A 21,950-nucleotide genomic window follows, 5' to 3' on the forward strand; every position below is an offset into this window, starting at 1 on the left:
CAGGTCAGCTGTTACTGCTGGGATCCTGCTAGGCATAAAAACACCATCAGGCCAGACTCTTCCAGACACATTTTATTCCAGAAAACCCGGGAAGACCATCCCCTCCCATTCCTTGCGCCAGAGAGAAGCGCCGACAGGGGCAGAGTGCAGAGAATCACACACAGCCCCAAACATCCAGAGAGCAGCCTTCGGGTTCGAGGAAGCTGCTGTTCTATGGTGACCTTGTAGCTTCCCAATATGGCTCCCCCGAGGGGGGGGAGAGGAGTTGGGCGCCATGGGGTCTGTCAGAGGCCGGTCAGCAGCAGCAGATGGACGCTGCGGGTGTGAAAGGGGGCAGGAGCAGACAACCGAGTGAAGAAGAAGGTTGCGAGAAGAGCCTTTCACCACCAGCACCCGGGACCATGACGAAAACTGCCCTGGATCCTGCCTCTGAGTCGGGGGCTGCGGAGTCCAGCTGCCCACCTGCCGGAATCTGACGAGTCGATGTCCGCAGAGCTTGTGGGGCAGTGGAGGGGGGGGGGGGAGAGGCAGGGTGGCAGGGAAGACGGCCTGAGATTCTGAAGGGAGCCAAGCTATGCCAGCCCCATCTCCTCCAACACGCTCCGAGGAGACTCGTCCTCCTGCAGGATGGAAGGGAGAGGGGGCATCAAGCTAGAGAACTCCGCACGCTGCAAACAAAGCCCTCTTCCCCAAAGACAGCTCTGAGAGGGCACTCTGCACACGCTCGGCCAGCTAGTGAAATTTCTGCCAGCAAGGCAGCCATTCCAGGTGCCAGAAGCCAGGCACCCCACCGTCTCAGAGGAGCCTGGGGGCCATGGCTGCTCTCCTCCCCACTGTTCACAGCAGTCGAGTCACCCACACCCACTGCGATGGTGGGAGCGAGAGAACAGAGCCTGCCTGCCTGTGGTGACTCATGGCATGCAGCAGCCAAGGAGCTGGGGGTGGGGACTGCTCTTTCTCCTCTTTCTCCTCCTCCTGCAGCCATTGGCAGTCGGTGCAGCAGAGCAGTCTGCCTCCCCCCCCCTCCACGCAGCCCCTACCTCCTGCAAGAGGTCTGCCTGTTCAATGGCTTTCAAGACGCTCTTCTTGGAGGTGTCCTGCACCTCCCCCCCCATCAGGAACTCGTCCAGGATGAAGTAGGCTTTTTCGAAGTTGAAAATGATGTCCAGTTCACACACCTGGGGAGGAGGGGCAGAAGGCAGGGAAGGCTTTGCTCATGATCTGTGGGGAAACAGAAGTGCCCCGCCCAGCTGCCAGCCCGATTCCTGGCTTGGAGGAAACTCAGCCTGTCATTAGCAGGCCTAGCAACAGCCACAGTTCCAGAGGTCATGAAGGTGTGGGGCAGGAGCCCTGGAGCACAAGGGGGGTGAGAGCAAGTGGCCAGATCAGCACAAGAAAGGAAAGCAGCAACTCCCTTTGACTCACACTGCCAAAATATTTGTCTAGCAGCTCCACGTATCGATGGATGAGTTCCAGGGTGATCAGTTCATTGTCCTGCCCCTCGATGGCACAGCAGAAGTACAAGCTGGCATACCTGGGCCAGAGAGAGGAAGGAGGGACCGTGAGTTTCTCCCTTGCCCCACAGCATTCCCTCTCCTGTTGAAGTATCAAACAGCATTCAGGAGGGGGGAGGGAGGGAAGGGAATGGAGGACCACCAAGAAAGCCCTGCATTCTTATTAATCAGAGCCCTTCAACGGCCCGTTCCTCTCAAGATCTGTTACCGTCTTTGGGATGTAACCCACTCCAACGGGTGGAGCAACCCTCTCCTCAGCAAAGAAGCTGGTCTGTCCAGAGCAGCATTTAAAGACCAGAGAGAGACTTGACTGGGGAAGGGCAGCCACCTTACCCATTCAGCCCAGCCGTCTGTGGGAGGACATGGGAGGCACAAGCCAACAGAACAGAGCGCTTGCTGCCTCGAGACCCCCAACGAAAGAGGAGTGGGTAGGGCTAGGCCCTCTGCTGTCCCCCAGCAGGGAAGGGAAGGAGCAAGAAAGCACAGAATGTGGCTGTAGTAGAAGTCCCTTGGCTCCTTCTGGCCAAGGCTCTTCTCACCTGGGGGGAAGCAAGGCCTTCCTGGGGGACGCCCCGTTCCCCAAATAACCAGGCTGTTTCTGGCTCAAAGCCCAGGCAAGGCCTTGGAGGAGCAGACCATCTTCTGGGCTCCACCAGTTGTTCCTCTAACCCCCCCCCCCCAAGAGATGCAGAAAGGAAGCCAGGTGTGCAGAGGCAGCAAAGGAGAGGCCCTCTCGCACCATCTCCCAGAAGGCCCCACAAACGGCAAAGGGTCCCCCGTGGATGCAGAGAGAAGGGCCTGAGGAGGAGGATGCCTCGCAGGCCAGCCGGCCCCTCCTCCTCCTGGAAAGGAATCACCTTTTGTAGACCACCTTCAGGTCCCGCCATTCCAGGAAGCTGCACATCTTGGGCTTGCGGGCCAGCACCACCTGCATCAGCTCCCGGACCACCTTCTTCTTGTCCTTGTCAGAGGTGGCCAGGTACCACTTCTGGAGGCGCAGCTTCCCTTGCCGGCTGAAGAGCAGCATAAAGCGCATCTGCAGGGCACACAGGGGGTCAGCGCCCCCAAACCCTCCTGGGCAGCGCAGGGGACACCCCGGCTCCAAGGTCGCCCGTCCGCGGGGGGGGGAGGGGGAGGGGGAGGGCGGGGGGTGGCAGGAAGCGCACAAAGAGGGCGTTATGAGAGCCCCGGGGGGGGAGCCGCATGGGGGGCCCGGGGAGCCCAACCCTAACCCCCTCTGCTCCCCCTCGCGAGCCCAGAGAGGCCGGGCAGCGGGGGAGGCTCCGTGGGGGAGGGGAGCGCGGAGGAACTGAGCCTGACGGCCGCGAAAGAAGACAAAAACGCCGCCGCCCCCAAAAGCCCCCACTGAGGGCCTCGGCGGTCCCTTGCTCCAACCCCAGGCGCGGATCCCGGGGGCGGCGGGTGGGGCGGGGAGGCCCGGGGATCATGCCCGCCAGAGGCCCCGCTGTTTCGGCCTTGCTCTGGCCCGCCCGCCCGCCCGCAGGGCCCGGAGAGCCGCGCCCGCCAACGCGGGCGTCCTCGAGCCGCCCCTGCCCGCCGGGCGGCGCCCGATGCCCCCGCCCGCCCTCCCTCCCTCCTCACCATGGCGGCGGCGGCGGCGGGGCGTCCCAGGCGGGCCCGGCAGCCGCTTCCTCTCCGCCCTAACCTGCCCAGGTGCCTCCGCCCGCGCATGCTCGTGGCGCGCACTTCCGGGCCCGGACGGTTGCCAGGAGACGCGGGAGACGCCCTGCCGTGACGTCAATGGGAGCCCCCTGGACGCCCCGCCCAAGAACCCGGGAGAGGCGGAGCCCGGATTCGCCCCCGCCCCCTGCCGGCGCCTTCCCGCCCCGTCGCTCAAAAGGGCCGCTTGGCCTGCAAAGCACGCGAGTCAGTTGCCGTCGCAGTGTATTTTTATGTGCAAAAATAAGACAAAATATCTGCATATATTAAGTTTCTCTTCTTAGTCCCAAAGTGCTCTAGTTCAGACGGTGGGGGGCAGCTCCCCCCAAGAGGCTCTTGTTCCAGAAGGGGAGGAGGGACCGGCTCCCTGATCCAGTGTGAAGGGGCAGTGTCCGGGCAAGGCTGGCATCCACGGTGGCACCTTCTCCATCCAGGCATTCATTCCTTGAGAGCAGCTGGCAGAGCTCCTGCCTGGAACTTGGTTTGCCGGTGCCTGGTTCTCGCACTGGTGCCCTCGATGCCAGGAGTGGCAGGGCAGGCAAGGGAGAAGGCCCAGCAGAAGCGACTTCCACAAAGGGCTTGGTGGTGGGTCATCCCGCTGGCACGGAGGCTCCCTGGGCGGGCGAAGAAAGGCCCCCCTTCTCTTCAGAGGGAGGTCCGGCGGCAGAGGGGCGCTCAGGGCTCCATCACCTGCCCCATGAAGAGGATGGTTCCTGCAGGAGGAACAGAGATGCTATGGGAGGCCAGCAGCGGGTGGGGCAAAGCGCAGCTGCCTCTGCCCTCTTCCTTCACTGGGGGGGCGGGTCCAGAAATGGGAGAGGCCTAAAACAGCCCCACGTGCCAGAACATGCTCCCTGCACACCAGCAGCCTCCAGCGGAAGCAGGACCATGGCTGGAAGGAGGTAGCACTCTGGCTGCCCGCATCCATTGGATCTCCAGCTAGCTATCCAGGCGAAATACGGCCCAATATGGCAGGAGGGGGGGCAGGGAGGGGACTCTACTTCCAGGGTCCGTCTCTGAGCTGCCACCCTCACCAGAATGAACAGAACAGACCCAAACAGGGTCCCCGCCCTGAAGGTCTTCCCAGTGGCTCAGATTGGCTGGGTTGTAAAGCAGCTCCACCTTAAACCTGGGTCACCCACACCAAGGTTGTGTTGGCATCACAGTGGTGCTAAGCAAAGATATCCTGTGAAGGCTTAGCACAATAACCAGTTGGCACAACCAGCCGCGTCTCACAACAGTGAGCCACCCAATTTAGTCACCTCTAGCTAATTTTGGAAAACTCATGCGGCTGTTGGACTGAACCAAGGAGGAGTTTCCCTCGGCCTGTACCAGAACAGGCAGCAAAGCCACATCTGGTGCTGGGGGCAGTCCTGGTTCAAGTGAAGCCCTTCTTTATTTGGTGGAAGTGGGGAGCGAGTTGATTTTTCCCTGGGCTCCTGCAACCCCTGGGACAGAAGCAGTCTTTGGCGGGAGGAAGGGTCCTCGGTGGGCCTTACCAGTTGGGTTGTGCCGCACAACAAAAAGGAAAGGCCGGTCCAGCACGATCTCCAAGGGCGCCATCCGGGAATAGACGATGGCAGCTGGAAGGGAGGGAGGAGGGGGCCTCATTCAACAGCTTAACGTTTGACTGGTAGGTTCAGTAAGCAGCAGCGCCGCCTTCTGCCTGGCACAGCCTGGAGCCCCTGGCTCCTCACCTCCTCCTGAGGCCCCTAGGAGGAGTCATGGGGGTGACCCACTTGGGGCAAAACCAACCCGGGTGCATGTTAGGAAGCCTCAAAGAGTGTGTGTGTGTCTGTGTGTGTGTGTGTGTAGGGGGGTTGTTTGCTGGTAAGAAGCAGTTTCTTCTCTGCCAACAGAACTGGACAGAGAAGAGCCCCTGGCAGTGACCCAGGGCACCCACCTGTGGCAGAAGAGGCCTCGGTACCACTCTCGTTCACATCAAACTTTACTTTCTGTAGCGCCCGAGACACAAAGAGGGCATCCCGCACTGCAAAGAGAGGACAGATCGGTGAGCAGGATTGCCCCCCAAGTCCTTTGCTGACAGGCCACAACAATGGACAGCACCTCTCTCTTGTGCAGGTCCAGCGGCAGGGGGGGAGGGGTGCCAGCTAAGCCACAGCAGGATACAGAGTGCCTGCCTGCTTTGGCCAGGGGGTTCAGGCCTCTCCACAGAGCTGATGGGCTCCAGGGAAAGCACTCTGCGCACTCCCAGAGATCTCCTCCTCCTCCTCCTCCTCCTCCCACTGGGCTTGGGCCTTAGCCCCGCCAGGCTCCCTGCAAGCCAGCCAGTGCCCAGCCTGGGGGATGACGACCCAAGGGCGGCATAGAGGGGAGACCCCAACCTGAGAGGCGGCTGAAGTTGGCCTTCTCGCAATCAAACATGTCTGTCATGCCCAGGGCCTCCAGTGGCCTGCGGAGGTCAACGTCGCTCTCCAGAGAAAACCTGCAGAGAAGGAAGGGTCAGTGAGGGGCAAAAGCCTATGCGGGGTTGGTGGCTTGAGGCAGTCCCGAGCGACCCCTACTTGGGCAAGACGAGGAGCCGGGTCACGGCAGACATATTGCTCTTCCACTCTGCGATGAGGCAGGAGTCGATAGCAGTCACCAGGGCCGAGAGGGGGGCGTCCCGCTGGAAGGGGCTAGCAATGAGCATGCTCAGCGTCTCCCCCTGGTAGGGCAATTCGATGACATCATAGTCCCCCTGCTCCGGGGTGGAGAATTCGCCTGAAAGAGAAGCGGGGATGAGACCCTGCGCATCCTTACCCCTGAGGCGACCAGAAGTGCTCTGCGCATGCTCAGAGAAGCTCCCTCCGGCCCAAGAGCCAAAACTCCCCGCCCCCATCGCTCCAAAGAGGGGCCTCCTCACCGTAGTGGAATTCAGCCATCTGCTCCATCATGGGGACCACAACGGTGCTGCCGTCCAGCTTGTGGAAGATACGCTGGCGAGTGGCAGCCTTCGGAAAGGGAAGCTGCCAGAGGCCTTTGAAGTGGATGGCATTCACCAGAACCAGGCGTGTCATGGCATCCAGGGTGCCCTCCTGCAGGAAGCCCTGGATCATCCCTGAGAAAGCAGAGGTGGTCAAAAGGGGGGTGGGTGAGGGGGCAGCAGGGCAACCTCTGCTTCCAGGCTTAGAGACCCTTTGGCTTAAGTCCTGGCCTGAATCAAGCACCCCACCCAGCTTTTTCAGCCTGGGGACCCAGGGTAGAGTTTGACTGGTTTTCCAAGGGTGCTGCTGCTCACCATTGGTGTGCTGCTTCACCCAGGCATTGACAATGTCACGTGCCCGGCCGCTCTCCGAGAAGTCCACCTGCTTGACCATCTGGTGAAAAAGTCGTTGGAAGTGCAGCATGAAGGTGGGCACCAGCGGCAGATCACGCTGCACAAAAAGGGCATCTGCCATCTGCACCACATCCTTGCTCCGGGGGTCATTCAGGATCTTCTGCAGCAGCCGCAGGGCTCGTGGGACGCCCCATTCTGTGGGGATGGAGAGCGTGCTCAGCTCTGCTGGAGCCAACAGCCAGGCCCCCTCCTGACCCACCAGGGATGGGCAGTTGCTCTGGGGAGAGCTGAGTTGGCCTGCAGGAGGGCGAGCGGGGCCTTCCTCCCCAGATGCTGCCCTGGCACACTCCCCGCTTTCCCTTGGCTCTTCAGGTAGGATCTGCAAATGACAGGAGCTCTCCTAGCCCACCTGTTCCTGCTGTCCAGGCGGTGCAGGTTGAGAGGTCAGACGCCCAACTAGGCTGCCCCTCCCCCAGGATCTCCTTTTCCCCAAAGAGCAAACCAAAAAGCTAGTGAAGTGCCAACCCCTCCCCACTGCAGCCCTCTCACCTTTCAGGCCGAACCTCATGGCGCCCTTGATCTGGCCCCGGGTGTTTCCCTCAGAGGCCACCTGCAGCATGGCCACCACCGAAGCCACGCCGTGGGGGGAAAAGGCCAGGTTCTGGTCTTTGGAGGCCTTGGACACTTCCCGGAACACCCGGACCCCAAAGTCCGTGGAGAGCTGGGCCACCCGGATCACTTGGCGGCCAGAAGGGGAGGCCGCGGCATGCGAAAGGGCCAGGCAGGCCACGGACAAGAGGGACCACAGCTCCATCCTGCCGAGAGAGGAAGAAGATGAACCGGCGCCATCCTGACCGACCCGGCGCCCGGCGGCCCAAAGCGAGTCCGGACTGCTTGCGGGGGGGGGGGGTGCCGCCTGCCTCTTATCCCAGGCCCGTCGAGACCACCCCAGTTCTGTTCTCTGAGCTGGAGGAACGGAACCTCCTCCGCCAGGCCGATCGGGAACAAGCGGCCGTCCGTTGGGCTGGCAAGGGAGGGAGCCCCTTCGCCGACGCGTCCCCGTTGCTTACTCGGCTCCCTAGCGGCTCCTGAGCTTGGTGCCGGTGCTCTCCCGCCGCCCCGCGCTTAGCTTTATATGCGCTGCGCCCGCCTGCCAGGAAGCGGGGAGGAAGTCAGCGGCGGGCACCGCCCCTCCTCCCACCCCCGCCGGGCCAAGCGCCGAACGAGCAGCCGCCCCCTCCGCGAGCCTGGCCTCCGCCGCCCTCGGGGGCCTTCCGTGGGGCCCCAGCGCTCGGCAGCATTCTCCCGAGACCCGAGGGAAGAAAGCTCCTGAAGCGTGCGCGGCGGAGATTGCGGGCGTCGAGCCTCTTCAGACGCAGCGGGACAGGCAGTGGCGGCCCGGGAAGGATCTGGCTTTCCGGCCTGAGCCAGTAGGACGCTGCAGCTGCTGGAACGGCCGAGGCGATCCTGGGCTGCCTCCGCACGGGCGCTAAGGCTGGCACAGTCCTCTCTGGGATGCGCCGAACGGAATGTAACTGGAGTGCCCGCTTCGAGTTGCTCCAAGCCTAGACGGAGGGGAGGAGCTGCAACAGGGACAGAGATTTGCAGGAGCCTGGAACGAAATCTTGGAAGACAAGAACTAGAGATGGGCGGCCTAAAGAAGACAACCTCTTTAGGGAAGATGGGAAAACTGCCTTCTGGTTCTTGGAGGGGATAGTGTCAGCGGGCAAGACAGCCGCCCACAGAGGGAAGCGGCACAATCCGTTTGTCTGGGATATTCCTGCTCGGGGCAAGGGTGGACTAGGTGACCACCAGGGTCCCTTCCAACCGGGTGGGTCTCTGAAGAGACCCTTTCCTGGAGCATGGCCCGAAGTTGACTCTTGTCCGGGTAGGTGTCAAAGGACCCGTTCTGAGACTTCTTCCCTGAGCTGCAAGGAGCAGGAAGACACCCCCCCCCAGCCTGGGGATTTCCTCCCGGGCGCTGGACTCAGGGTTCAGGGAAGGATTGCAGCTGTCCCCCCCACCCCGCATGTTTTGCAATCTCGATTCAGCACATTTCAGCCCCTGCTGCTAATCAGCCAGCTTGGGATGATGCACCCTGAAGTGGCTGCTGCTGCGGGGGTGGATTTCCCCCTGCTGGGCCAGGATGAACCCAGTCTCCTCTTGGCCACATCGTCATTGTTCCTGAATGCTTGGAATCTCCCAAACATGGGGGCGGGAGGGGAGCACGGGCCAGGAAGTGGGGAAGCCCCCGCTGGCCCAGGCAAGGGTCAGGAACAGGGCACCGAGCACTCCATGTGCGCTCTGTGTTGCTGGCTCCCGGCTGCTCTCCCACACGCCCCATCCCATGTAGAACAGTATCTGGGGAGGAGTCCGGGCATCTGGGTGCCCTGGGGCGATGGTGGGTGGGAGGGGAAGGACCGCCTGGAGGCACCATTTCCACCAAGAGCCCCTGCCGGTCAGGTCAGTCAGCACTCTGCTCCTTTGAGTGCAGGGGAGTGGCCAGCCAGAGGACATTCCAAGCTAAGTGGTCACCATTCCCAGCCGACAATGAGCCATCCAGGTTCCCAGGCCCAACTGCAGCAGCAGGGCAGGAGGCATGGGGGGGGGAGGTCGTCATCCAAGCAGAGCAGGGGCCGGCGGCTGCTGCTGCTGCTGCTGCTGCTGCTGCTGCTGCTGCTTCTCCCCCTGGAGCGGGAGGAAACACTGCAGCACTGGGAGATCCCTTGCTCTGATTTTGGCCTTCTGAACTCCTCTCCTCTTAGCCTTATGAACCTGTGAAGATTGAGCCACCCCACCTCCGCTCCCTTTCTGCTGACCACCGGCTCTACGCATTCACTCCAAACTGAGTCCCTTTGAGATTTAGGGGGACCAACCGAAAGGAGGCCTCCTACTTGCCCCCCTACCCCATGGGAGGCTGACCTCTGGCCAGGGAGGGCTGTCTGGGAGGGCAGAGGAACCATGCCCACTAGAGAGCCAGCTAGGCCCCGTCTCTGCAGCTGCCCGGCTGAAGCGGAGCACAAGCTTCCTGTGGGAAAAGTCTCATTGGGGCCACTTTATGGCCTTTGGCGCTTGGCCCCTTCTTGGCCTCCAAGAAGGTCCTCCCTTGCTGGGCCCTCCTATGAGGACCAGGCCAGCAGCTGCCCCTCGGGACTGGCAGGTCAGTGTCATTGCTGCCGCCCCCTCCACTTGCAGAATTTGGCCTTTGGGCCCCTCTTCCCCTTCACCCCCATGCCCACCCAACCCAGGGAGGGTGTTGGCAAAGAGTCCCTCCAGCCGCATGGGGCACCTGGCGGGCCATGGCAGCAGGTAGAGTGCTCTGCCCAGCCAGGCCTTGACTTAGTTGCTGTTCAGCTTACGTCCGTCCCTGCCCAGCAAGCTCAGCCCAAACCCACTCGGGCAAACAGACACAGCGGCCGTGTTCCCTGAGACACCCCAGCAGGGGCAGAAGAGGGCCCTTGGGCTGAGAGGGCTGAGAGGGAGGGCAGTCTGAGTATGTCAGGCTCCAGATCCTGGTGTGAGCCACTCTCGGGGCAGGAGAGGTTCTCGTTGGGGGTACCCAGCAAGTACTGGGACCAGTCTCCAGCAACCATTGCCATCCAGCTATTCCCCAGGTGAGCCCTTGTGAGTCACATTTCTGCAGCTGTTCCTGTAGAGCTCCCAGGCAGCTGGAGTCAGGCCTGGGGCTGACAAGCCAAATCCAGCTCGGAGGGTGCCCCGGGTCGAGTTCTGGCCCAGTGGCTGGGCTCAAGCGGCAAGGATTCCAGGCCCCTCCTGGTGGCTCTCAAGGGCTCCTCTTGGGCAGCTGCTCTGGCACTCAGAAGCAGGATCCCGCTGGTTCCTGGGGCAGCTTGGCGAAGAAGTGACATGCCCTTCAGCGATGGACAGTGGAAAGGGACCGGGCATCTCCTTCCACCGTGGGGGCAAGCATAATCTACCTACAACTGCCTCTCTTCCTGCACTGCCCCCCTGCATGGCCTCTGGGGCTGCTGTTGGCCGAGAAGGAGCACCTGGCCCAGCCATCTGCCTCCAGCGGGAAATCTCAGACAGCCTGTAGAAGAGCTGCACCATGCCCTCCTCCCCCCTTGCTAGTGACAAGCATTTTGGGAGATCCAGGGGCACCATGTTGGGGAAGGCAAGCTTAAACATGGGTTGTGCAGATCCAAATTTGGATGTGTGTCTTTTGCAGGAGCTGCCCGGGGTGCCTGGGTTCTTCCCAGTGCAATTCCAATTCACGGTGCTGCTTACCCCCTTTAAAGCCCCAGATGAGTTGGGGCCAGGATGTTTGACAGACCGCCCCTCCCCAAACATCTACCCATCCCACCAGGGCAGGATGGCAGGGTTTGTCATAGGAAGGGAGGGAGGTCTGGTGGGACCTGGGAAAAGGGCCTTCGCTGCACTGCCCCCCCCCATTCCCCCAGAGGTAAGATTGCCCCCCCCCCCCCGCCATATGGCTTTTCAGCAAAGTCTTAAAAGGTGTGGGGGGATCAGTGGGGACCCCCATTTGGAGCCGATCAAGGGGTCTGATTCTGTTGATGCCACAGGGTAGAGTGGGAGCTAAATTGTGGGTTTTTAATATTACATACTCCCAGAGTCATTGTGCATATAAATTAATTTAATATAATCTAATAATATATAAATTAATCTAATAAATAAAAGAAGAAGCCTCTGTGAGCTGAGCCAATCCAGGAAAAGGTTATGTTGTGACTGGGCTTGAGTGGAGTTTCCACCAGGCACCTCCAGCCGATCGTCTTGGGGTGGGGGAGCACCATGACTCACTCGTGGCCTGTCTCGGAATTCCCTTTGGCCTCCAGCTGCCCCCTGCCCGGCCTTCTGCCCAAGACCACTGCTGGTCGTCCTGTTTGTTCCTTTCTCCTGCTGGGGACCTGGGTGCCAGGTGTTTCCTCTCCCCTCAGGCACTTCCTGGGGCTCTTGGCCCAGGCCAAAGGAGTTGGCCTCAGAGGGCTCTAGGGGAGGGGGGGGGTTGTTGCTCCTGAATGCTCTTTGGCTGCCTCTCGCTTGCTATCTCTGCGGACCTTTTGAGAGAAAAGGGGGCCAGGAGGGCGGTCCTCAGCCCACCTTGGGCTCCCTGGCATTGCACCCTGCAGACATCTGCCAGGGTGCCCCAGGCATCAAGAATGCCCAGGGCAGAGGGAGGGGCCATCAGGCAAAGCCTGTATCACCCACAAAGGCTGGGCCCTGGTGCCTCCTCGTCTGTCTTTAGAGGGGGCCCTCCGTTGCTCACAGCCCATCAAACAAGCACCCCCTGCTTTGCCTCCACCCACCTGCCTGACCTTTCACCCACCCACCCTGTCCTCGGCCCAGCCATCGCAGTAGGAGGGGTCATTCAACGGTTCCCCCCATTTGGAACTCTAGGGCTGAGCCCAGACAGGTGGGCCCCCAGAACCCCCAAGGCAGCACCCGTGGAGTCAGACAGCCCCTCCCTCCCAGCAGTCTCAGGCAGCCCACAGGACTACTCTAGCACCAGGAGTTCAACGTGACTGGCCCTCTGTGGGAGGGGTGGGTGGGGAAGGCAGGAGGAGGGGACTACTGAGTCATGCCTGCAAAGGGGGAGGCTGCTGCCCAGAAAGGCAACACGGAAGCAGCGCTGAGTCCCTGCACAGTCCAGCCTCTGCTCCTGCCCATCAGAGGGCTCTGCTGTGTGGAGAGCCCCGGCTTCAGAGACTCCACCAGAGCGTGGTGGGAGGGCCCTTGTGGGGCCCTTGGGGTGGTTGAAGGTAGAGCTTCTGCTTGGGATCATCTCTGTGTCTGATTCACCTCTCCACTGCTGCAACCTGGAGGCTGGCTGGATTGGCACAGGATGGCCCTTTCAGCCTTTCTCCCCATCAAGCAAGAACCCCCCATACTTCTGGGCTGCCCATTTCCTGGGCAAAAGTGGAGCAGGGCCTCCAACCTGGCAGAGTGTGGGCATTTGGTAGAGTTGGCTTTTTGTACAAAATACAACCCTAACGGATTTTGGTTGGCTGAGCCGCGCGATCGTCAGAGGCTTTTTTTTTTAACTTTTAAAAGCATTTTTTCAGCCGAAGAGGTGGTAGAAAAAATGCTTTTAAAAATTAAAAAAAAAGCCTCTGATGATTTTTTATTTATTTATAATTTAATTTATATACCGCCCTTCTCCCGAAGGACTCGGGGCGGTGTACAGCCAATTAAAAGCACAGGTACAAACAACAGTTTTAAAATAGTTAAAAGTATTAAACAATTTCGGCCCGAATTTAAAACCCAAAATTTAAAATACCCAATTTAAAATCATTTACATAGATAGCCCTGCCTGGCGGACAGCAGGGTCTTAAGGCACAGCGAAACACATGGAGGTCGGAGATCTTGCATATTTCCAGGGGCAGTTTGTTCCACAGGGAAGGAGCTCCCACAGAGAAGGCCCTTCCCCTGGGTGTCGCCAGCCGACATAACTTGGCCGATGGCACCCTGAGGAGACCCTCTCTGTGGGAGCGGACTGGCCGGTGGGAGGCTACTGGTGGCAGAAGTCGGTCTCGAAGGTACCCAGGTCCTAAGCCATGGAGCGCTTTAAAGGTGGTAACCAACACCTTGAATCGCACCCGGAAGACAACTGGGAGCCAGTGCAGCTCGCGCAGGAGAGGTGTCACGTGGGCGCAACGAGTCGCGCCCATAACCACCCGCGCAGCCGCATTCTGGACCAGTTGGAGCTTTCAAGTGCTCTTCAAGGGGAGCCCCATGTAGAGAGCATTACAGTAGTCCAGCCGGGAGGTGACAAGGGCGTGAGTGACCGTGCGTAAGGCATCCCGGTCCAGAAAGGGCCGCAACTGGTGGATCAGGCAAACCTGATAAAAAGCCCCCCTGGCCACAGCCATCATATGTTCTTCTAAAGGCAGCCGTGCATCCAGGAGGACACCCAGATTGCGAGCCCTCTCTGTGGGGGGTAAAGATTCACCCCCATAGTCAGCGATGGCACCAGCTGACTATATTGGGACGCCGGAAGCCACAGCCACTCGGTCTTGGAAGGGTTGAGTCTGAGCCTATTTCTCCCCATCCAGACCCGCACGGCCTCCAGGCAGCGGGACATCACATCAAGGGCATCATTGGGGTGGTCTGGGGTAGAGATGTACAACTGAGTGTCAGCAGCGTACTGATGGACTCTCACCCCAAAACCACGGATGATCTCACCCAGCGGCTTCACATAAATGTTGAACAGAAGGGGCAAGAGGACCAACCCTTGTGGCATCCCCCACGCGAGGCGCCTCGAGGTCCTCCTCTGCCACCCTGCCAACACAAACTGAACGGTCGGAGAGGAAGGAGGAGAACCACTGTAGCACGGTGCCTCCTATTCCTAACCCCCTCAACCACTGCAGCATGATACCATGGTTGATGGTATCAAAAGCCGCTGAGAGATCTAATAGGACCAGGACAGAGGAGCAACCCCTGTCCCGAGCCTTCCAGAGATCATCCACCAATGCGACCAATGCCGTTTCCGTGCTGTACCCCTGCCTGAAGCCCGACTGGTACGGGTCCAGATAGACAGCTTCATCCAGGTACTGGGGAAGCTGTCGTGCCACCACACTCTCAACAACCTTCGCCACAAAGTGAAGGTTGGAGACCAGACGGTAGTTAGCTAATATAGCCGGGTCCAGGGATGGCTTCTTGAGGAGGGGCCTCACCACTGCCTCTTTCAAAGCGACGGGAAAGGTACCCTCATTCAAAGAAGCATTTATAATCCCTTGGAGGTTATAATCCTCGTGTAACCTTCTGGGAGGCCAGTACCAACCAGGAGGGACACAGGTCCAATAAACATGTGGCAGCACTAATCCTATCCAGAATCCTGTCCACATCCTCGGGAGCCACAGGATCAAACTCTTCCCAGATAATATTCTCAAGACCTACCCCCGTCTCCTCCCCTGGACTCACCCAGTCGGAGTTCAAGCCTTCCCGAATCTGAGCGACTTTATCATGCAGGAATTGCACAAAATCCTCAGCTCGACCCTGCAAGGGATCTTCCCGCACTCCACCCTCCCGAAGAAGGGAGTGGGTCACCCTAAACAGAGCAGCTGGACGGTTCTCTGCAGATGTGATAAGAGCGGAAAAATAATTAAATTTTGCCGCTTTTATCGCCACTAGGTAGGTCTTGATATAAGACCTCACCAGTGTTCGGTCAGAATCAGATTGACTAGTCCTCCAGATGCTCTCTAGGCGTCTTTTCTGACACTTCATCTTTCTCAGCTCCTCGGAGAACCAAGATGCCAATTGAGATCGGTATCAGGTCAGAGGCCGCAAAGGCACAACGCGATCCGAAGCTCCGGCGGCCACCAGCTCTTCAGTCAAGTCATGTGCCAGAGTTCAGGAAACGGCCCAAGCTCCATCAGGAACCTTTCAGGGTCCATCAGGCGCCTGGGATGGAACCATCTGGTTGGTTCCGTCTCCCTGCGGCAGGGGGAAGCGGCTGGAAAGTCCAAGTGAAGGAGCGAATGATCTGTCCATGACAAGGGTTTAATGTCTAAGTCCCCTCTACCAAGATCATTCAACCACTGACCAGAGACGAACATCAAGTCCAGAGTGTGTCCCCCTGTGTGAGTGGGGCCTTGAACTAACTGGGTCAGGTCCATGGCCGTCATGGAAGCCATGAACTCCCGAGCCACCTCTGACGCCTCGCTGGCGAATGGCAGGTTGAAATCCCCCATGACAATAAGTCTAGGGGTGTCAACCGCCATCCCGGCAATAATGTTGAGTAGCTCGGGCAGGGTCGCCGCTACGTGGCAGGGAGCCAGGTACGTAGTCAGCAGACCCATCTGCACCCCACAACCCCACTTCACAAAAAGGGACTCACATCTGGCTATCTGAGGAACAGTGGTCTCCCTCGGACGAAGACTTTCCCTAATAATCGCCGCCACTCCCCCACCCCTCCCCTGAGCCCTCGGCTGATGAAATGCACGGAAACCTGGTGGGCACATTTCAACGAGGGGAACCCCCCATCCTGGCCCAACCAGGTCTCCGTAATTCCAGCCAGGTCTGCACCCCCCTCCAATATAAGAACACAAATGAGGGGGGCTTTATTAACTACCTACCTGACGTTACACAACATCAGCCGAGGACCCGGGGCCAGAGACTCTGTGCAACCCAGGACACGAGTCGCGCATTGGGGGCTGGCTCAACTGGGCATGGGGGTGGGCAGGGATTTTGCTACCGGTTCTCCGAACCACCCGCCGTCATCGCTACCAGATCGGGTGATCCAATCCGAACCGGTAGCATTTCACCCCTGCTCCAACTCTTCCCCTTCAGACAAGGGCCAATGAATGTAGAGCCGTGGTGGTGCAGTGGTTAGAGTGCAGTATTGCAGGCTAATTTTGCTGACTGCCAGCAGTTTCGCAGTTCGATCCTGACCGGCTCAAGTTTGACTCAGGATTGAGCCTTCCATCCTTCCTTCCGAGGTCAGTAAAATGAGAACCAGATTGCTGGGGGCAATACGCTGACTCTGTAAACCGCTTAGAGAGGACTGGAAAGCACTGTGAAGCACTATATAAGTCTAAGTGTATGGGTATTGCCAAACCGGAAGAGAGGCCTGTGTTCAGAGGGCCCCTGGAGGAGGGGGAGGCCCTCGAGACCGACCACCCTGCAGACTACCAGGGATCACCAGAGTCTAGGGCTGTTCTTGGCAGGGGGGACCTCAGGCAGCTCGTGACCTCTGCCTTCCATGCAGCAGGCTTGTAGCTCCTACCTGCTCCCATTCCCATGTGCCCCCGAACCCATGTGTGATTTGGGGTCTGAGGAATGGGCAGCTGTTTGTCTTCACCCCTTAGGGCCTATCAGAGGCATGAGGGAGCTGAGCCTGATGGTCCTGCCTCCAGATGGGTTGTTCATGCAATGGGCAGAAGGGACACCAATTGCCCCCCATTGGCTCCCCAGGAGTCTGGATGGCTGGTCGCTCGGCTGCAACAGCACGTAGGAATTCAAGGTTATGCAACTGGTTGGGTAACTTGCGGCTGGCTTGATGTGCACACGCCATTGTGTGTCACACAAAGCAGGGCGGTTCCTCTTTTGGTTTCAGGAGAATTTGCTGATTAAAAGCCTCCAAAGGAAGAACATTGTTAATGTTTCCAACGCCAGCTCAGCACTTCAGAAGAGAACATGCAAGGGGGGGGGGCTGGATCCTTCCCTGCCGGGGCTGCCCCTTCCCTGGATGGCAGGAAGCCCCAGCTGGTCCTCTGGCTAAAAGCAGCAGGGCAGGGAACGGACAGGAGCAAGAGCCCTGGCATGTGGGAAGAAGGTCCCTAAAAGACCCCGAACCAAACCAGCTTCTAAGTCAGCAGTGGTAGTGGCTGCACTGCTGCAGCCTTTGGGCCACTGCCTGGGAGGGAGGTGGGATCCCCTAGTTGGTGATTTCCGATGGTGCCCGACTTCCCTCCCATTCCATTCCATTCCATTCCATTCCATTCCATTCCATCCCCTCCTTTGAGCAACCTGGCAATTTCCCTCCCTTGGAAATTTCTCAAAGTCTTCTTGGGCCACTCTGCCTGTGCTGATCCCCACCCACCCCCCTAGTTTGGGTTGCAGTGGGTTTCTGTGTGTGTGGAAAAGCTCAGGACCTGGGCATCTGCAGGACCACCTGCTTCGGATGAAATCCACCCATCATCTGCACAAGGCAGACCAGAGCTGGAAATCCCCAGGAAGCCGGAAAGGACTTGGAAGCAGGGCGGGAGTCTTGCCAGTCTGCTTCTGTCCCCCTGTGGCTCAAGGCAGCCTCTGCCTTGTTTTGTTGCTTGGACACTTCAGTCCCTTTCCCCCCAGATGGTGGCCGCTGCTCAAGAGCCTCTTCCTGGCTCTCTAGGTAGGGTGGAGGAGGCAGGGCCTGCGGTGGGTACCGCCTCTCAGTTTGGGGAATGTCCCAAAGAGGGGAAAAGGCCATGAGGAGGTGCCTGCTGGGGTAAGGAGGACTTAGTCATAGAGGCGCTGTTTGCTTTGGATGTCTCTTAGCAGCGGGTGCTCCAGGCCAGCCGCAGGAAGGAGCACTGTCTCAAGCACACCTGACTGGCCTGGCAAACAATTCAGCACATTAATGAATAAATGAAACAGCCAGAACAATGTTTTACAAATTGTCTAGGAAGATAATTTCTTCTAGCAAAGCAATGCCTTTTTTAAAAAAATGATAATGAATGAGGAGCCTGAGTGGCGTAGGAGGCTAATGCCTCCTACTAAGGCAGCATTTAACATCCAGCTGCCTGCAATTACTGTGAGCTCAATTCTCACCAGGCTCAAGGTCGACTCAGCCTTCCATCCTTTCTAAGGTGGGTAAAATGAAGACCCGGTTTGTGGGAGCAATAAGCTGACTTTGTATAAAATATACAAAAGTATGAAGGCTATTGCTTAATGCATTGTAAGCCACCCTGAGTCTCCGGAGAAGGGCGGCATATAAAAATAATTTTTTTAAAAAAATGAATGAATGATTTAAAGTACCTCATACAACCACCCAATTCACACACAGGTAACTCCGGGCAGTTTACAACATTAAACATCCACAAACTATGGATGTGGCTGATCCGACCTATCCAACCCCCACCTTCCCATGGTAGAAATTCAGAACTATTGCATCCTTCAAACAAAGGAGAAGGCGAACAGGTCTGGGGTGGGTAGGGGACTCAGAAGGAAAGCCCTTATTGGCTTACGAGAAGCCCAGCTGCACCCGAGAGGCCTTCTCAAGTGCCTGGAGGTCCATTGAAGTGAGGTGAGCAGAGAGCCAAAACACACCGGCACAAGAACAAGGAGACCAGCCAGTGAGCGAGTGGAGCAGGGAGGAAAATCACCCATGGAGCAGAGAGGTGAGCCGACTGAGGCCAAAGCAACAACTGCAGAGAAGAAAAAGGTGAGCTGGTAAGAGAGAGGAGCAGGGAGGAGGAGGAGGAGGAGAACCGGCTATAGAGAGGAGATAAGAGGTGAGCTCACTGTAAGCCATCCAGAAACAGCGCAAACGGGAGCCATATGGCCCTGGCCGCTTAGGCCTGATGGCATTACTGGAAGCCTTGCTAGCCCACTCCGCCCTGAGGTGGCCCGCGCCCTTCAGCCGAGCATGGCGGGTCCCCCCCCCCAGCCATTGGCCTTACATTTGCAGGCAGCCATGGTGAGCTTTGCAAGCCCCACGGGCTGGAAGGTAAGGCTGATGGTGTTCGGCCCCCTCTCCCAGCCCAGCTCCCTCCCCCAGCCCATAGCACAGCTGCTGTGGGCAGCCAGGGACCACGTGGCTGCACTGCTGGCCAGCCGGCCTTACCCAATCTTTCACAAGATTCTTGTGTTAAAATAAGCACACAAAAAAAATAGTAAGAGAACACCTGTCTGATCTTGATGAATACAAATCACCCGGACCTGGTGGATTACATCCCAGAGTTTTAAAGGAGCTGGCAGATGTCATCTCAGAACCACTGTACCACATCTTTCAAAAATCCTGGAGCACTGGGGAACTATCAGAGGACTGGAAAAGAGCTGATGTAGTTCCCATCTTCAAAAAAGGAAAATAACAGACCCAGGAAACTGCAGACCAATCAGCCTAACACCAAAACCCAAGAAGATACTGGAAAAGATAATAAAAAAACAGATCTGCCAACATGAGCCGTGGTGGCACAGTGGTTAGAGTGCAGTACTGCAGACTACTTCTGCTGATCACTGGCTGCCAGCAGTTTGGCAGATCGAATTTCATCAGGCTCAAAGTTGACTCAGCCTTTCATCCTTCCGAGGTGGGTAAAATAAGGACCCAATGACGGTGAGATGGAAAGGACAAAGGAGAAGGTCTAGAGTGACTTTAAATACCACAGTATTAAAAGAAAAGGACTTTGTACAGAAAATGGAGAAAGAATTGGCTTTCTTTTTCAAAGAAAATAGAAAAGAAGATACATCAATGCAGAATCTGTGGGATATTATGAAAGCTTAAGCCAGAGGCCTGATTATTGACTATACGAGAAAGAGGAATATTAAGAAAAGGCAAGCATATAAAACGTTAGAGGATGATTATAAGAAATTTGAAAAAGAACTACAGAAGTTCCCACAAAAAAAGGATATTAAAATGAAAATGGATGCAACTAAATATAAAATGGGATTAATAGAAAAAGAAGATTTAGCACAAAAAATTAGGAATGCTAAACAGAACTACTTTGAAGATGCTAATAAACCAGGCAGATGGCTAGCATATAAACTGAAAAAAGAGAGAGAATCAAAGAAAATAACACAATTATTAGATGAGCAAGGACAAATTAGATTTGGAAATGAGGAGAAGAAAAACATTATACAAGATTACTATAAAAAACTATATGAAAAAGAAAATATAGACGAGGAAAGTGTTAAACAATATCTACATAAGGCAAATTTACTTCAGATCTCAAAAGATACTGAGATGATGCTAGAAGGAAACATAAGCTGAAGCTCATAAAAATGAGAAGATTGGGAAGGTGCCAGGCCGAGACGGACTGCCAGCGGAATACTATAAGACTTTACAGGAATCACTGAGTCTCCCACTGTTAGAAGTTATGAATGAAGTAATGTTAAAGAAGGAAATACCCAAATCATGGTTAGAAGCATATATTACATTTATCCCAAAGGAGGATACTGACCCACAACAAGTCAAGAATTATAGGCCTATATCCCTACTAAATTCAGATTATAAAATCTTCGCTACAATATTAGCAGAAAGACTTAAAAGATATTTAAATAATTTTATCCATTCAGATCAAAATGGATTTCTGCCAAAAAGACAGATTAGAGACAACTTGAGGATAATACTGGACATTTTATTTATTTATTTATTTATTTTATTAGATTTTTATACTGCCCTTCTCCCACTGGACTCAGGGCGGTGAACAGCCAAGAATAAAAAACATCATATACAAAATTTAATTTAAAAAAAAAAAAGAATTAAACAAATTTTGGCCCAATAAATTTAAAACACCCCAACTAAAATCAATTAACAGTTAAAAATATCTAAGGGGAGGTTAAGCCAGCCTGGCTTGATAAAATAAAAAAGTTTTAAGGGCACGGCGAAAAGTACAGAGATCTGGGATCCTACGTATCTCCGGGGGCAGGTCGTTCCAGAGGGCAGGTGCTGCCACAGAGAAGGCCCTCCCCCTGAGGGTCGCCAGCTGACATTGTCTGGTCAACGGCACCCTGAGGAGTCCCTCTCTGTGAGAGCGTACTGGCCGGTGGGAGGCTATCGGTGGCAAAAGGCGGTCGCATAAGTACCCAGGCCCTAAATCATGGAGCGCTTTAAAAGTAGTAACCAACACCTTGAAGCGCACCCAGAAGACCACCGGGAGTCAGTGCAGCTTGTGCAGGAGGGGCGTCACATGGGAGCACCCCATCGCTCCCATAATCCCCCGCACGGCCGCATTCTGTACCAGTTGGAGCCTCCGGATGCTCCTCAAGGGGGGCCCCATGTAGAGAGCATTACAGTAGTCCAGGCGGGAGGTGACAAGTGCCTGAGTGACCATGCGTAAGGAGTCCTGATCCAGAAGGGGACGCAACTGGCGAATCAGGCGAACCTGATAAACCCCCCCCCTGGCCATGGCCGTCATATGCTCTTCTAAAGACAGCCGTGTGTCCTGGAGGATGCCCAAGTTGCGAGCCCTCTCGATGGGGGCCAGTAACTCGCCCCCAATAGCCAGTGATGGCACCAGCTGGCTATATTGGGACGCCGGAAGCCACAGCCACTCGGTCTTGGAAGGGTTGAGTCGGAGCCTGTTTCTCCGCATCCAGACCCGCACACAGGGCCAGATTTAGATGAAAAGAGGCCCTAGGCTATTCCACTTATGAGGCCCTTTCACCTATAGTGAAAGTGTAATTTTAATTTTGCTAACAATTTGAATGTAGGCCCCTCTTGATCTTGAGACCCTAGGCTGAAGCCTAGTTAGCCTATAGGAAAATCCGGCCCTGCCCGCACGGCCTCTAGGCACCGGGACATCACTTCAAGGGCATCATTGGGATGGCCTGGGGTGGAGATGTACAGCTGAGTATCATCAGCATACTGATGAAACTCCACCCCAAAACCACGGATGATCTCGCCCAGCGGCTTCACATAAATTTTTGAATACTATGAGGCACACCCGGAAAAGCAAATGACTTTGATGTTTTTAGATGCACAGAAAGCCTTCAACAATGTGAACTGGCGATTTATGATATTACAATTGAAACAGATGGGCTTTGGGGAGAAATTTACTCAAGCCATAGAAGCTATATATCATAAACAAATAGCAAAAGTAATGATAAATGGAGAAAAGAGCCTTGGTGGCACAGCAGACTAAGTGCTGTTAAGTAACACCAGCTGCCTGCAATTACTGCAAGTTCGAATCTCACCTGGCTCAAGGTTGACTCAGCCTTCCATCCTTTTGAGGTAAGTAAAATGAGGACCCGGTTTGTGCGGGCAATAAGCTGACTTTGTATAAAAAAGAACACCACTTGGGGAGGGCCAAAAGCCCTACTAAGCAGGTATATACAAAAGTATGAAGGCATTGCTT

At 56.5% G+C, this 21,950-nt stretch overlaps 2 protein-coding genes across 3 annotated transcripts; both read right to left on the minus strand.

Annotated features, from left to right (window-relative positions):
• Positions 1-57: 57 nt before the first annotated feature.
• AP1S1 (adaptor related protein complex 1 subunit sigma 1) lies at positions 58-3,229 on the minus strand. The gene is made up of 5 exons (XM_070954742.1): positions 3,117-3,229; positions 2,372-2,550; positions 1,426-1,534; positions 1,041-1,178; positions 58-620 (listed from the first exon to the last, which is right to left on the minus strand). The coding sequence occupies exons 1-5, from the start codon at positions 3,204-3,206 to the stop codon at positions 573-575; spliced, it is 564 nt and encodes a 187-aa protein (XP_070810843.1). The 5' UTR covers positions 3,207-3,229; the 3' UTR covers positions 58-572.
• A 185-nt stretch (positions 3,230-3,414) lies between these two features.
• SERPINE1 (serpin family E member 1) lies at positions 3,415-7,606 on the minus strand. Of its 2 annotated transcripts, XM_070954695.1 has the most exons (9): positions 7,545-7,606; positions 7,024-7,289; positions 6,436-6,669; positions 6,061-6,255; positions 5,720-5,918; positions 5,540-5,640; positions 5,098-5,184; positions 4,694-4,777; positions 3,415-3,907 (listed from the first exon to the last, which is right to left on the minus strand). In XM_070954695.1, exons 2-9 carry the CDS (start codon positions 7,286-7,288, stop codon positions 3,870-3,872), a joined length of 1,203 nt encoding a protein of 400 aa, XP_070810796.1. In that variant the 5' UTR covers position 7,289; positions 7,545-7,606; the 3' UTR covers positions 3,415-3,869. The 2 variants fall into 2 exon arrangements, with proteins under 2 accessions (XP_070810796.1, XP_070810797.1); XM_070954696.1 differs by lacking the exon at positions 4,694-4,777.
• Positions 7,607-21,950: the final 14,344 nt, after the last annotated feature.

This window comes from Pituophis catenifer, unplaced genomic scaffold (assembly GCF_029215685.1).
Source record: "Pituophis catenifer annectens isolate HBS135680 unplaced genomic scaffold, rPitCat1.0.hap2 SCAF_15, whole genome shotgun sequence".
In the NCBI taxonomy this organism is placed as follows: Eukaryota; Metazoa; Chordata; class Lepidosauria; order Squamata; family Colubridae; genus Pituophis; species Pituophis catenifer.